The 16,807-nt window shown below is 36.6% G+C and overlaps 1 protein-coding gene across 1 annotated transcript; it reads left to right on the forward strand.

Moving 5' to 3' along the window:
- Positions 1 to 1,290: 1,290 nt before the first annotated feature.
- On the forward strand, positions 1,291 to 14,119 carry PPARA (peroxisome proliferator-activated receptor alpha). The gene is made up of 6 exons (XM_009703926.1): positions 1,291 to 1,584; positions 4,091 to 4,251; positions 5,608 to 5,746; positions 8,300 to 8,502; positions 11,424 to 11,871; positions 13,559 to 14,119. Exons 1-6 carry the CDS (start codon positions 1,377 to 1,379, stop codon positions 13,804 to 13,806), a joined length of 1,407 nt encoding a protein of 468 aa, XP_009702228.1. The 5' UTR covers positions 1,291 to 1,376; the 3' UTR covers positions 13,807 to 14,119.
- Positions 14,120 to 16,807: the final 2,688 nt, after the last annotated feature.

Here is a 16,807-nt window from a genome sequence, read left to right on the forward strand (position 1 = left end):
TAAGCAAATATAAGTGATGGTTGTCTTTTGTCATTAGTATATAAAGCAGTAGTCAGCATTTTGTATTACTTTTAACTATACCCTTTTGGTCAATTACATAGCCAAAAAAATATGTTGGTTTTTTTTTCTCCAGAATAAATGCCTGATTTTCACAGGATGAATCTGCCCCAGATTATCAGAGAAAAGGATTGATTTCTTAATATAAAATAATTAGTGTTGTAGGAATTAGACTTGATATTTGAAACTTTAAATAACACCAAGGAAGGCACTTTTTTAATCATAACATAGCATTTTTATTGTAAAATCAGCATTTGATATTCCCATATAGCCAGTTATTGGCAGTTTCAAGCTTCACAGTAAAGTGCAGTGGACGTGTTCTTTGCAAAGGCCAGCGTTGAGCGGTAACCACAATCACAGTCAGAGCTTCTCTAAATGCCCGTGCATGTTCATTGCATGGGCAAGACTGCCACAGTACATGTTTGTACGTATACCAAGTATAATGCAAGTGTTAGTTACTCAGTGTAAATGATTAGTTTCTTTTAGCAGAAGTATGTCTGTGTAGCCGTAGTAACATTCTGCAGTGCATTTATTAATTCCTTACCTGACGAGTCAATAGAAGAATAATTAAAAATTGTGACGTTTTCTTAGGAACCTGTGCTGTTAAAGTTGATGACACTGGTGGCTAGTTTTGATGACTACTTTAAAGACTCATTTCACTGTAGGATATAAAACTAACTCTAGGAATTACAGCTATATCGGGTTGTATGTGCTGGAACACTCTCTGAAGGTTTTCTTTGACCAAAGTAGGTCAAAAAGTATTAGTTTGGCCCACTTCTACAAAGATTTTAGTATAAGACAGTATTTTGTTCTCTGCAGTGTCGTAAGACCTATCGAACAAATTTAAAAGAGATGAGAACAGAGGACCAAATCAACATATCTAAACCTGTTAGATAAGGTGAGAAAAGACTGCTCGAACACAATATGTATGCATATTGATGTTTGTTATTTTTCTATAAATTTTGGTAGGAAGTGCATAGTGCCTGCTATAGAAACGCAGTATGTAACTTCTGTGAGCAAAGGAGAGAAAACAACAATCTACAGATTGATCTCATCATAGCTTTAATTCGTATTGAAGTATTTTGGGGATGGGTTTGGTTTTTTTCCCTGTCCTGTTGACGATCCATGTTGCATAAAGCTTCTGGAGCAACAGAATGTTGTATAATATTTCACTATTGGATTAGAATTCAGGTATTCACTGTGCTGTAACTGATTCAAATATTTAAAAAAAAAAAAATCTGATATTGTAAGTTCAGGATTTTTTAAATTATTCTTTCACCAGTGTAAAGAAGTTTAAGTGACTGCTCTACCTGATCAAAATGGTGGACACCGAAAACCAGCTCTATCCCCTTACTCCCTTGGAGGAGGATGATATAGGCAGCCCTTTATCTGGAGAGTTCCTACAAGATATGGAGAACATTCAAGACCTCTCTCAATCTCTACGAGATGATAGCTCTGGAGCTTTAAGTTTAACAGAGTTCCAGTCACTGGGAAATGGTCCAGGATCTGATGGATCAGTTATAACAGGTAAGAGAGTTTTGGTTTACCATAAAACTTTCTTTTATAAATACATAGTGATAGAAATTGAAAACTTTTTTAATACAGTAATTGCTGTTTATGACTAAGTGATAAAAATCACTATTACTAGCAAAGAAGTTACTCTGTATTGTAGTCATATAGGAAGTCACAATATTGCATTAAAGGAATTCCCCATTTTTTAAAGTTTCTTCAAATCACATGTATTTGAAAAGTAGTGTGAAATGCTTGCCAAAAATTTATAATCCAACCACCTAAAAGCTCACCTAGAATTCCGGTATATTTTAGTGTACTGATGTTTTGAACGTGCTGTTTTCTCCCCCTTCTCAAGAGTAGCATTGTTCAGCTCATGACTTCTAGCCTGCTTAAAGTAACAGAGTGCTAATACATTACATAGTCTTTAGTCAAAGGATCACTGTGAAAGACTTTGCTTGCGGGATCAAAATGGAAATAACTGAAGTGGTATGGGAGACTGCAATAATGTCAGTAAGCTATTCCTTTTGAAACTGAGGTTTTACAAATCTTTTAGCAGTAGAACCATTTTAAGCAGTTTATGATTAACTTTCCGGTTGTTTTACATTATATTTTGTTTTGGGAGTTTCTTACTTTAAATCGATTCCCAGGCTGTGATCGCTATTTTACCTTACAAAAGCTGCGCTAATCCAACTGAGGTGTGAGGTGTGCCTCTCTGCTGAAGTGGTTGAAATGAATAGTGTGAGTTTGGAAGGGAGAAGGGAGACCTGCCCCTTGGCACTATTGCCCAAAGGAATGTTTGTAGCTACATGGTTTGTGTCCCTTTTGGTTGCAGTCCTTCCCATTAGAGAGATGTCTTCTACAGGAAAAGTTGTTAGGTGCTGGGCTTATAATGTAGTCCTTCTGAGACATGAGGGTTTTTAATTTTTTGTGTGTATGTGTGTTCGAGTCCTACAACAATTTAGATCAGCTTCTTGTGTCACCTTCCAATTTGAGTATTGCGTGGTCATTGCAAAATGTTCTAGTTTTGCGATTAGAGAAGATGGACATTGTAAACTTTTAAGGCTCAAATTCCATAAGGCAAGTAAAAAGAAATGAGAATCACACTTTAAAAAAATCCTGGGTTTTAGGCTGTTCTTGATGACTCTGATGCCTGTGGGCTTGGCAATACTGGCAATGCAGACTGAGTTCTGTGCCAAGGTTTTTTCCAACATACTACTTGCTGACCTACATTCATGAGTGTTTCTTAATCTTTCTGTTAAAATAACACACCCATTAATTTGCTAAAGTCTTGTGGTGCAAGTTGCAAGGTGGAAGATAAAGGAAATTCTGGCCTCAGAAAATATTTTCCTCAAATAAGGTAGAAATACTAATTGAAATAATTACAGTTGGAATGTCTTAGTTTTGTAACATGTTCATCTAGTACTAAAATGTCTAGAGAGTTTATTTCATTGTACAACAATTCAGAAATGCTTTTCCCATTATAATCAAAAGGTAAAATACCTAAGCAAGGCTTCTGTTGCTGGATTGTTTTATAAGCAGACATTTGTATTCCCTTCCTTTTAAAATGTGTTCAGCCTTGCTACTGATGTGCAGGAGCATGCTTTCACTTTGAGAAAGTTCTTCATAAAGAGAAGTTGTCTAACTGCTTCTTAGGCCTCAATTCAGATCATCATTTGAGACTATGAGTAGCTCTTCAAAAGTCAAGGAGACTTTACGCGTATCCGAATGTAACTCAGCGTGAGCTTGGAATATGTCTCTTGTCATACCATAGCAATAGATCTGATGCTTAACGCTATGGCATAAGAGATGGAAGATGTAACGGCAAGATGAGCTGTTAATAACCTTTCTGGAAAGAGCGATTGACAGGTTGAACGGAAGTCATGGAGGGTTCTATTTCATTGTGCTTTTTTTTCCTTTGATATTTTGTACTGTTTGTCTTGAGCAGTAGATACACATTGAATACTGCTTTTCAGTTTCAAATTTTCATTATTTGTGAAGATGGTATATTTACATTTTTATGGTTAAAAAAATTTTCTTGATTTAAACGAAATATTAATTTGGGGTTTTTTTTAGTTACTTATTTTAAGTTGGGGGGAAAAAATCATGTTCATATCAAATTCAGAAACATTTGAAAAATTCAAAGTAAAAACTGGAATGCAGGAAAATCTGAAAAAGCTTGGTTTTCTGTTATTTTGTGTGCTGTGTATTTCTTGGATCCTCAAGAACCATTACCCCCCTTCTAGTTCCTGTTACCAGAGTTTCTTCAGTAAGGCTTTTTGTTTGTTGACATTGCATGTCTCATCAAAATTAGCAAGGTACACCCTGTATTTTGTGTGTGTTTGCACTGTTACTATAAATATGAATTATTTTTCAAACACTTATGGACAAATTATTAGTTCACTTAATGACTATTAACTCATGATTATTTTTTAGAATAAGCTCATTTTTTGTGTGGTTTTAGTACAGAAATGATATCAATCATGATAGTATAGTATTTATGAAGTGTTCCTTTTTCTTTTAGACACCCTTTCACCAGCATCCAGTCCTTCATCCATTAATTTTGCCACAGCTCCAGGTAGCATAGATGAATCACCCAGTGGAGCATTAAACATTGAATGTAGAATTTGTGGGGATAAAGCCTCAGGCTACCATTACGGAGTACATGCTTGTGAAGGTTGTAAGGTACAGTCATAATTTTCTTTTTCAGAACCTAAATCATGTTGCTTTATTTACAGGGTTATATGAAGATAAATATTTGTTACACAAATGTTTAATTAATATAATTCTAGCCATTACAGTTATTTAAATAATAAACATATCTGTGATCTTTTTTCTGAAATAAATTGTTCAGATACCATAACGCAATACCAGACCTTCATCAAGCAGGGGCAATTCACATTGATAATTTTAATGCTGCTTTTCTGGATATAGTTAGTTAAACACTAAAACAACTTAAAACACTAAACTCTGACCAAAAATCAAAGCCTACTTGCTCCACTAGTGTTTTATTTGTGTTGGGAGTACGGCTGTGAGAAGCATGCCAGTTTGCTGTGTTTCCATTGTAACAGTAACAAATCCTGAATTTCTCATCTCCACCACATTCTGCCTGAAGCATTTAGTATTGTACCTCACGTAGTTTTGGGGACAGTGCACGTCTCTGGGGCAAATTAATGTTATCATTAATGTATAATTTTTGGGATGATATGGCCCATGAATTATAAGATTCTTTTCTTTTTCTTTCTAATGTTTTAGTTTTCCTTTTTTTTTTTTTTTTCTAAATCATACTGTAAAGTGAGATAAGTAATTGTATATGTGTACATTTTTCTTTCACGCACAATGTCAGAATATGATAATTTGAATATAAATCTTACAGAATAATGCTAGAATATCTATTAGAGATTGGGAGCCAGTTCATAATCAGTTGTGTCCCACAGTCTAAATGACATGTGTTATATCATCTGAAGCAAAATGTTGCAATGTCTCTGAATTTGCTAACCCTACAATTTCGTAGTATCAGACTAATGTTACGTTGCATAATCAGACATCACGGTAAGATCTGTTGAGTTATAGGCTTTTCTGTAATGTGCATTTTTGTGTCCTTGGCTTTTTCTAAGCACTGTGCTCTGTTGTCATACCCCTCACATTTGCTGGATGAAGAAAATATGTGTTAAATCTGAGTGCATGACTTACACATGTGAAAGATGAAGGTTATTTCTGACAGAGGATGCTGAGACAATGTGTACAAAAGCAGTATGTGACTGTTTTGCTTAATCCTTAAGAGCAAATCTGCTTGGGTGCTCTGAGGCTCTTGGCCCTCTTGCAAGAAAGAGGGCTGTGAACTCCTCCCTCCTTTTGTGTACATGCCTTCATACGCACCACTTCACTACATAGATTCTTACCTTTGGACAGATTATACTTTGTGTATAGTTTTGCTAGTGACATCAATAAACAATAAAAGAAAAAAAATTTACCTGTATGATTGAAGTTTAGTAGTCAACATTCTTTAACATTACATATTGTTTTCTCAAACTTTTATAGGGTTTTTTTAGAAGAACAATTCGTTTAAAACTCATCTATGATAAATGTGATCGCAACTGCAAAATTCAGAAAAAAAATCGTAATAAGTGCCAATACTGTCGTTTTCAAAAGTGCCTTTCAGTTGGAATGTCACATAATGGTAGGTAAGAGTGCCCTTAATTTGTTTGTTCCTACCCAGAGCCTGCTTCTGGAAGCAGGCACTTGGATAGTTTTTTTTACTTACACATTCGAGTTGAACTTCAGATTTTTCCAGTATAGATCATGGTGAGGGACAGTAGTTTCCATAATGAGTAGTTAATGTAATTGATACACAGCTGCCGAATGTACTGTTAAGAGCTTTACAGAATTATGCTGGATGCCCGTTTGTCCATATGAATGTTCATTTAGTTGCTTTCTTCACCCAGAACTTTGGCAGCATTGCTCCCATTGAAACAAATCTCAATACTGGGAGAATTCTGATCAAGGGCATTGTAGGGGAGTAGGAGGAGAACAACGAGCTCATTGTGGGAGGGAATGACGTAGGACAGAAATCTGTAGGAAACCAGACTTCATTATTTTTCAGGTTACAGTGCAACAGCTCTTGGGCAGATGGTTCAGGGAGTGTGGGGGGAAGGCAAAGGTCTGTGCTAACTGTGGAACAGGAATCTCGTAGGTTGTTTGTTAAATGGAATGGTAAATAGTCAGAGCGTTTAGATATCCAGTTTAAAAATTATGTTATTGTTCGTGTTAATGATTTAAGATAAGGCTGGTAAGCCTGTGGCTTACTGGCCAATTTCAACCCACTAGGCAGTTTTATGCATCGTATGTAGCTTGCTAAGCAACTTTGGTAACGAGGGAGAGGCCAAGCCATAAGAAAGCATGTTTTGATTGGCCAAATGACAGTAGGTTGCTTTCTCTACGTAGGTCTGGTGGTGTCAAGGCTAAACTCTGGAGCAGGTGCAATTTGGGAGTAGGTTAAAAGTAGGTGAGAATGCTGCGCTAGGTGAAAAGCTGTGGGCTAGGAGACGAACTTCCTGAGGAAACTATGTAGTCAAGATAGCTGGAGTGGGGATGTGGTTGGGGAAGCTGCCTGTGACATTGTAGTCTAGAGTCCTAGCAAGAGACATTGAGAGTTGACTTTCTGGTTCTGGGGAAGTCTGGCTCCCCTGGGGTGATGCTTGACTGAGATTAAGGTCCATTGGAGAGGGTTGATAGTCTCTGCAAGACTGGTGATAACCTTCCTTGAAGCAGCAGACTTAGGAAGAGTGTGCCAGCCAACAAAGTAACCTCTCAGGGGCGGGAGTTGAGCAGGGAGCTCGGCTGGTTGGCAGGAATTGACAGTCACTTGAAGCTGTTTCATCCTACTAAAACACTGTGGGCACCTGTGCTCCAGCTGAAGGGAGTAGTAGCAGTTTTACTGGAGCAAACATATGGGAGGCAGTGGGGGAAGGAGATGACTCCTAACTTGCAGGTGATACTTCTCAGGAAAAGAGCTAGAACTGGATTCACAGCCATGACCTTAAAACTGTAAGTTTCAGTTTAGAGCAGATATTGTTCCACTCTTCCAGTAGACCCATGGCCAGATTCTGTACAGGCCTTCCATGTTAGACTTCTATTAAAGTCTAAAACTATTTCAGATCATGCCTAGTCACCTCCTTATGTCATGAGGTGCCTCCTTATGTCATGAGAAAATTCCTTGAGCATGTTGAAGAGCTGATACTGCACATGCTCTGAATTGCTCAGTCTAAGCAGTGAGGTTCTGTCCTGTCACTGGTTAGATGCTAAAATGTGGTAACAGTAACCAGCTATATTAGCCATCTCAAAACCCTGCATGCCTTTAAAATAGGCCCCTTTTAAAATGGAGCTGGTTTCGTTTTAAAGTGAAACTGAAGAAGGATATGGACATGCCTATTTTATTACTAAATGGTAAGACCACTTGCCCAAGAAGTGGGAGACCTCTGTACCAGTGGTGTTTCAAACTCGCATCTCCTGCCTCTCAAAAGAATAGCCTAATGACTAGATTGGCTACTGTGTAATTGGCTATTGAGTAATGACTACTCAAACTCTATTCTCATCCTCTCCAGTCTTGAAGGGCTAATCTGTTGAAAAAAGAAGCATAAAATGCTGGGGTCTGGGAGGAGGTTTTGTTGACTATAGCCTTTGAGCATAAATCTGGGTCTCTGGTCTCTTTTGTTCTCACTAGACAGTGCAGATATGTTGAACTGAATATTCAGTGCATAAAGAACTGAATGCCCCAGAAGGTTCAGAATCAGCAGTGGAATTCGGGCCCAACTCCGTTGCGGCATTCCCTGCAGTGTAATTCCCCAGGCAGTTCTCCAGCTGGCCTGTGTCAAGCTCCTGACATGAGTTTAGGTGGACTTTGAGTTTCACATTGGGACTTGTAGAACACAATAAGGAGAAAATAAAATACAACTATTTAGGTAACGTAGAAGGAAAAAGGCATGCATTCTAGCTCATTTTAGATACCAGTTTGTGTTTTGAAACATCTGATTACCTTCCGTTTTCCATATTGTCTTAATAATTAGTCACTACGTTGGAAAGGATGAGTTTTTTTTCGTTCATGAATTTATCATAATAAAGATACTACCTCTACCTCAGTAGACAGAAAGTCTTACTGCTCTAACCAGCAATGGTAAAAGGCATAGGGTTTTGTATAACTTATGTTTGTTTTACAATTATGTCTTCCCATCAGCAATACGTTTTGGACGAATGCCAAGGTCCGAGAAAGCCAAGTTGAAAGCAGAAATTCTAACAGGTGAAAATTATGTAGAAGATTCAGAAATGGCAGATCTTAAATCACTTGCCAAAAGAATTCATGATGCTTACCTGAAAAACTTCAATATGAACAAGGTTAAAGCCAGAATCATCCTTGCAGGGAAAACTAATAACAATCCAGTAAGTACTTTTACTGTAACTTCAAAGCTGGCAAGTACATAAAGTGATTACAATAATTTGTTAAACTCTTAAGCAAATCTTTTAGAAAAGAAATGTCATGCTAATACAGACATGAAATGTACAAAAAGAATACCTGTAGTAAATCTGGTTGCTTTTAGCCACTATCAGAATAATAGGAAGCTTTAAGAAAATAAAGTGATTAACTTCTAAATGGAAGCTCATAACCTTAAACTATAGTAGACACACAAGGGAAAGAAAATTAGTTCTTAATAAAAAAAAAAAAGTGACATCTGAATGTGAATACCTCTTAGTATGGGGGGGGAAATGGTTCAAAATTGATTTTCTATTATGACAGTGGGGAAAAAAAAAAAAGATAATGTTTTTCTGCCACAAATGCCAGGATAAATACTGTTATCTTTTAGGATGTACAGGAGCTCTGTATGAATTTTGTTTTAATCACAACAATATTAATGGCAGGAGAGGAAAGAAAACTTGAGTTTGTAATTCTTTGTTTACAGTTCTGGCCATTTCCTCACCCAGCCTTCCTGGTCTTTATTGTATGGTCACTTTGAAAGGGAGAAGCAAGCAAGGTTGTGAAGACACGTATGCTGTAGAGGTTATTTGTCTTTCAGGGTAATTTAGCCAAGGTCTGCCTAATGCTTTCAACTGCTTTTTGTTTTGTAGCACATGAGATTGTATAACCATTGTAAGGACTGAGTTACTTTATGCATATTTTTAAAAATTTTGTTGTGATTTCTGTTAATTATATGTAGAAGATAAGTATCTTATTTTACCAACAATTTTAAACAAAAATTTGCAGGGAAGAGATTTTACATATGCCTTAATAAAAACCATGTAACTGTGGGGATGAGTGTTACAACAATTGTAAGCAAGCTGTCTTCTAAATTATAGAACTTGGCATATTGTAGTCTAGTCTAGCCAAGCATACAGGCTTCTACTTTAAAGGAGAGACTTGGGAATAATCCCAGTCTTTTTCGTTGGATTAAAGAGATGCGTGAAACTAAGCACAGGCTTAAACCTTTTGGGGGGTACAAGCTGACATAAGCTTACAGTAAATACCATGCTTTAACGCCTTACCAAGTAGGTATCTGCATAAAGTCTTTTTCAAGCTTGTTACCACATGTCAGGGTCAGAAGTTACAATATGTATCATACATGCAGAGATTCTAGATCACTGCATCCTAATTTTTGTGTTTGCTTTTGTGCGATCAAGGCGCTCAGATTTTAGTCATCCCATTGACTAGCTAATAGTGGCTCGCATGTGTCTTGGTGAATTTACAAGTCAAAATTAATGAGGAATCAGACCTAGTATGTTATAAACAGGCTGCTTCCTCATTCTTCAATATGCGGGGAATAGGAGAGGTTTTCTAAGCTATTTCATCTCCTCTTGAGAAAACAAACATTTCAATTTTCTTTCGACTTTTTAACAGAAAAAAAAAAAAAAAAGAGGGGTTTGTTTTGGGTTATTAGCGATCCACCTGTTTCTGAACAGTGCATTAACATCTGATGTTCAGTGAATCCTAATTCTTGGCACCACTATAATTCATTTCAGAATGAACTAGCTTTTTTCATGATGAGAAGATATCGTTTTTAAATTCAGCTCCTAAGTCTTTGGCCATACCTATTTTCTGCGTAGTGAAATGATGCTAAATTCCAAAAAGATTTCTAAGATAGCCTACGACTTTTAAAGGATGTAGAAATGTGGTAGGTTTAATGCTTTGCCACTTTCTGCTCATATCCATGTGCTCACAGAAAGTTCTGTTCTGTATAACTCCAAGTACTGAAATGAGATGGAATGTGTAGTTGCCCTAAGCATTTTAAAAGTGGACAACTGTGGGAAACGAGCATGTTTGACAGTATTCTAAGTGAAATAAGTGAACTCTATGAGTTTCTAAGAGAACACCAAGTATCCCTCATGATATTTAATCTGAGATGAGCAGAACAGCACTGGGAAGGTGCTTTGCTTAGCATTTATGGAACTAGATTTATGTTCAAGGTCAATAGCCATGACTTTGGTAGGCTGGGAAGCATTGAGTTTTGTTGATTTTCTTTAGTGAATTGTCCTCTGTTTTGATTACTGCTCTTCAGATATGTATCAAAATATTTTTTAGTTCTGATTGTTCTTAAGAAAGTCTGAATGCTTTTTTTATATGATGTTTTAAGAGACCAGCTCGTCAGTTTGTAACACACAGACCTTTTTAAACTAAGGGGGTTATGGAAAAGACCATGATCAAGACTGAAATTTGGTGTTGTCTGACATTCTAGTGGGATTCTGGGTTTAGAGGTAACTTAGCACTAACTGTAGCTAGAAAGATGAGCTGAATTTCTGTGGTAGGTCAGCTGAGACATAGTCTATGAAAATCTGATCATAAAACACAAGAGTAGTACAGGGTTCACATTCTTGTGCAAATATGCTGTCCTGTATTTAAATGACTGTCTGTATTCCCCCTAGGATACTTCAGGAAAGCATCATGATGTGCATCAAGTGTAGTTAGTTTAGGAATCGATAGGAGTATAGGCAGAATAACCTGGACTTCTGGAGAAGGTAATACAAGTCTTTTTGTGAACCTTCTGGGACTTGCTCTGAGATGGATATATGCATACTAAGCACAGTACTTCTGGATCTTCACCATAACTACTACATAAAACTAGAATAAAGATACGTCATATGTATTTACATTTTACTCTTTGCATTGTTTGCAGAGCAGACTTAGATATTGCAGTTTGTAGTTCTGTAATTCGTGGTTTCTCTTTATGCAGAAATATGAAAGAACTCATGGTTTATTGATAGTTGAAGACTGATTAGCATGAAAGTTAGTTTATCAAAATTCCTATTCTTTAGGAAACCAATGATTAATAACCATTATTTTGTAGCTGAATTAGTATTTTTTTTCTCTGTAGCCATTTGTTATACATGATATGGATACCTTGTGTATGGCAGAGAAGACCCTGGTGGCAAAATTGGTAGCCAATGGAATTCAGAACAAGGAAGCAGAAGTTCGAATTTTCCACTGCTGCCAGTGTACGTCTGTAGAGACCGTCACAGAACTTACTGAATTTGCCAAATCTATTCCCGGCTTCTCCAATCTTGACTTGAATGATCAAGTGACACTGTTAAAATATGGAGTTTATGAAGCCATATTTGCCATGTTAGCATCTGTGATGAACAAGGACGGGATGCTGGTAGCCTATGGAAACGGTTTTATAACCCGAGAGTTCCTGAAAAGCCTGAGAAAGCCATTCTGTGATATAATGGAGCCAAAATTTGATTTTGCAATGAAATTCAATGCACTGGAATTGGATGATAGTGATATATCCCTTTTTGTTGCTGCCATCATTTGCTGTGGAGGTAAACATTACATATTTGTTTATGTCCTGTAGTAAATCGTAAAATTTTCTTCATGTGAATTAGTAATTTTAATGGAAAAGCTTATATATTTCTTGAAGATTCAATTCTACCACTAACAATGTCATTTTCCCTTTTAGCATGTTTCATGGAAGATACTGCGTAACTGTTAACAGTCTTAGATGTGCTTGGAAGTACTGTTTAGCCTCACTTACGGAGGGGTCTAGTTACTCTGTTAAGTGGGATGTGAAGAGTGTTGGTGGTTCTTTGTTTGGGGTCTGGAGGATTTATTTTTTTTTAATGTTTAAGGCTGGATTAGAAACAGTATTTGTATCCGTCAAATGGGCAGAAAAAGACTATGTAATGAGACTGGAGGCAGGTGCAGATTATAGCTTTGCTTCTCTTTGACGCTTACTAGATTGCATCATGTAATGAGATCTGCACAAATGCATGGCTCTGTTGATGCACTTCCTGTGTTCTGATTTTAATATCACAGGCTGTTTTAATTAAAAAAAAATTGCTGATGGTATTTTAAAAAATTATTTCATAGTACCTAAGGATATGGGGTGGGTTGGTTGGTTTGGGTTTTTTAAATGCCTGTTGTTTGAACTCTTTGTGAGTAAAGGGACAGAAATATAATAATAATTTATAATCCTTTCTTTCCTCCAGAAAGTAAGGACGTTCATATTTAAGGTTAAATTCAAAACTATCCATAAGCATTTTGAGAAAGGGAAATAAAAGATCAAGAAAGTTCCAACAACTGCTCCCGCTTGCCTTTTTTGCATTCTGCAAACTCATAGGATGTTTCGCTGCCCTAGTTGCATCCTCAGCAATTACAAGATGAAAGATACAATCTGTAGGCTTTCAAAAGCTTCATGTGCTAGTTTAGACAGCAAGTTCCCATCAAATCTTGAATGACTTTTGCACAATACGTTGGTATGCTGATGTTTTCAAAAGTCAAGAGAGTTCTTTGCAGGCAAAATGTTTTGGTTTGGGTTTTTTTTTTCCCTTCTCTATCCTTCTCCTTGGAACTAGCTCAAGTTTTCAAGAAACATATTTAGTCTGTTGTCCCAGACTTCTTACAGAGAAGTTTGATCTGGACAGTGAAGGTATGACAGGACTATAAGTAGCTGAAAATGAGATCATATACTAGAAAGACTGAAACATCTGTAATATGTGCTTCTCTACATCCTGTCAATAACTTGTGCTATGGCAATATACATATGGGAACAAAGAGTGAAAGCCTGTTATTTGGGCCTTGCTGTATTGCTACCAAACTTCAAGAACTCTCTAGAAATAGCCACATTCATTTTTTTTTTTTTCTGTCCTTACTGTTTGAATTCTGTTTTCAGGACCTATAGAATATAGGGCTGGATTCTATATTCTATAACTGCTGGGATTTGGGGTGAAAGGGTGGTGTGGGTTTTTTTCTTTCATAACACAGGTTGTATTTAGCAGTATGAAATCTCTCAAGTAAGTGTGGGCATTGACAAAACGTTGGCGAAAGGAGTAAGGAAGACTACTTTTTTTTTTTTTTCTTCTTTTCTTTTTTTTTAAGATTCATTTTGAGCCTGATTGAGTCTAATGTAAATATGCACTGTAGCCTACAATATAGAATCTATAAAAAGTAGCCTACTTTAAAGAATAATTATAAAATTATGACATGTTCTTTTGTTTGTTTTGAGAACAGATCGCCCTGGTCTTGTAAATGTAGGACACATTGAAAAAATGCAGGAGAGCATTGTGCACGTACTGAAACTTCACTTGCAAACCAACCATCCTGATGACATCTTTCTCTTCCCGAAACTTCTCCAAAAAATGGCTGACCTCCGACAACTTGTCACAGAGCATGCTCAACTTGTCCAGATAATTAAGAAGACTGAATCTGATGCACATTTACACCCTTTACTACAGGAAATCTACAGGGATATGTATTAAGGATTTTTAGTATTTTTTTCCACAATATTTAAAGACCAGAGCAATACTAATAACAGATGGGAGCAAAACTACTTGCACAGTTATCTGCTGTTCACTCAGCCCACAGCATGAAAAATCTAACAGCTGGGTAACTGGAGTGTTACACTTCTTTTGGTTTGGGATCTTTTGTCGTCCTTTGAAAGAGTGCTGCAGAAAAATACTGATGGTAGTGCTCATGAAGTGTCTTACAATGGTTCTTTTATTTGGAAATTTGAAGATTGGTAAGGAATACATAATTGTATAATAAATCAGAATGTTAAGTAACAGAAATGAACAAAATTGTATTTCCTCTTGGCTTAGTGATTTTTAGAATTAATATAACAAATGCCTCAAATTCTCTCCAGGTATATGCACAATCATAAAGATGATGCGCTTTTGGCTAATGGTAATTACTGAGAACCAACTAACACTTTTTCTTACAGCAGTCAGGCTAGGTGTATCAAATGGATGGATATTACTGTACATACACTTCTGAAAAATTTGAAAGACCTTTGATCCGCTGCTGCTCTAATTCCATGAAATGCAGTACAGCTTCATATAGTATTACATTGGTATACCTTAGGATTAGCATGTTTAAAAGATGGTTCTTTTATGAAATGAAATAAAATCTGAAGAGTTATCTAAAATACAGCAGAGATGCTCCATTCAGGTGTTTTTTGAAGAGAAAATACGATAAAGTGATGGAACCCTTTTTTCAAAAGTGTTTTAAGGAAATATGAAAATGTCCCTGAGGAAAAATAGATCATACCACGTGTATTTTGGAGAACTTGTAATAGCTCAAGATGCAGTTTTGACTTAAAAATACCGTTTTGAATTAGCAAGAGTTTTGGAGAGACTGAAAAATCTGATCCTAGGCCAGAAAAAAGAATTTCAACTGCACAGCATTCTAGTGCAGTGATAGCTTACTGGGAAGAAATGATTGTATAGGAAAGGCACCTTCTTTCTTGACAAGTATCTTGGCAGTACAGAGTTGTTTGGACCTGTTTACTTTTCTGATGAATACACTGTTTCATTTTTTCCAATTATCCCCTCGGATATGTTTCTTGCTATTCCTTCTTAGGCCTTGTCAATAGAAGCACGAGCGAGATTATTTCACCAAATTTTCTCCTTGTCCATACAGCCGTAGCGGATAAGATGACAATATTACCAAGAACAGCGTTTGTAGGTGTCGATTGTGTAATATTATGAAAGACAGCACAGTTGCGAGTAAGTTTATCATGTTCCTGAGAGCAAACTCTGATTTTACAATAGTACTTACTCCTGATGCAAAATAAGCCGTAAGGAAACTGCTTGACTTTACCATTTTACAGGGTCTTTTATCAGAGTACTACACAAATGTGCTAGCTGCATGCAAGACACTGTGCTATTTCTTTTTCTTTTTTTTAATATGGTAACTTACACATTAGTATTTCCATATTTTAGTATTTGTTTCACAACACAAAGATCTCAGGAGCCAGTCTTAGCATTTTCACAGTAGTTAAGCTTTCAGTGGCACAGGAGGACACTTTGTACTTGTTTTATTGTAGCACATTTGAAGACTTCAGAATCTTAAACCTTCATTGCAAGAATTAAGTAAGATGGATAAAGTGAGAACATCGCACTATGATTCTTACCTTAGTCACAACGCTTCTTTCTTCACAGGCCCATTGGCATGGCTGGACACTAGATAAATTACAGGCTTAAAAGCAATTTGGTATTTATCCAGGTGATGGTCATTAGCAGAGGTTTTACTGTCAGATATATTTAGTGGAAAATATTGAAGCATAGGCCTCAAATTTGGTCCCCATCTAGGGCAGGACAGAAACAATACATGCATGTGAACAAAACTTTCTCCCCTTCCCTGTCACCAGTGGGCAACAGAAAGAATGGGCCTTATGTTAGAGCTACTTCTAACCCTTCATTAAGAGAAGATTGTTGGTCTTACCAGGAAACAGCAGATGAGAAATGGGTTGTCTTTTGTGTCTTACAGCAGTACATAGTATGCCCTCAGAAATAACGAGAGGATTTTAGCAATGATGCTGCTTTATTCTTCCCATCAGCCATGTTTCTTTCAGGAACTGTGGGGTTTAGGCATAAGACATTCAGCATTGAAATAACTGATACGCGATATTACTTGCTTGAAAAAATGTCAAAATATCAGCCATTCTGTGATGGCAGACTGAAGCTCTAATAGCTAGCTGTTTTAAGTTTATCTTCTAAAAAAAGTATAAGCTGAATTTTTTTTCCCCAAAGCTCAAATTTTTGCAAAGGGCAAATTTCAAAGTTGTGTTCCATAGTTTTGGGTGCACTGCAGTTTCTCAGGAAAATCAGACAGTGTGGACAAAAACTATTTTTCCCGCTCTTATTCTCAAAAGCAGCTAAAACACTTTACTGAAACTTTTAAAAAACATGGAAAATTTAATATTAAATACTTCATTCTTTATAGCTTTGCAAATTTGAAAACAGCATAAATCAGTGGAAGGCTTAATGTTTAGCTATATTAGCAGCTGCTAATAACAGATTCCTATTATCAGCGTTAGGAAAGTGTGTAATTTGTATTTTCCCTGTTTCAGATCCGTTTTGTTTTGTTATTTGAAAACCAGCAAGCATTTTTTGACTAGTTTGTTGGACACTGAAGTTTGATTTCTGTTTTAAATTCAATTGCAGACCTTTAATGAAAAAAAAAAAAAAGGAAAGAACACATCTCTGAATTACAGAAATATGAACAAGATGTTAACATGGCCTAAAATTCTGGATGGATTCCACTGCCCACGCTGCTGCACTGTGCACATACCCACAGTCTCTTAAAAGAATGACACAGGGCAGACAATTCACTTCCCGAGCGTTAATGGGCAAAAAGTTTCTACGTTACGCTTTTAACAGAGTTCATTTGCTACTTCAGTAGGTGACTGCAGCAGGCTTTTGCCAATTAGATTTCAAAATGACTCAATTTGTGTTCGGTATTTTTGGAAGTTTGGAATCT

Source organism: Cariama cristata, unplaced genomic scaffold (assembly GCF_000690535.1).
Source record: "Cariama cristata isolate BGI_N322 unplaced genomic scaffold, ASM69053v1 scaffold14987, whole genome shotgun sequence".
Taxonomy (NCBI): Eukaryota; Metazoa; Chordata; class Aves; order Cariamiformes; family Cariamidae; genus Cariama; species Cariama cristata.

Excerpts from the sequence above, each read along its gene's own strand:
- PPARA (XM_009703926.1), top strand. The coding sequence starts at position 1,377 with ATGGTGGACACCGAAAACCAGCTCTATCCCCTTACTCCCTTGGAGGAG. Across the intron at positions 1,585-4,090 it reads TGATGGATCAGTTATAACAG|ACACCCTTTCACCAGCATCC; the intron begins GTAAGAGAGTTT and ends TTTTTCTTTTAG. Across the intron at positions 4,252-5,607 it reads ATGCTTGTGAAGGTTGTAAG|GGTTTTTTTAGAAGAACAAT; the intron begins GTACAGTCATAA and ends AAACTTTTATAG.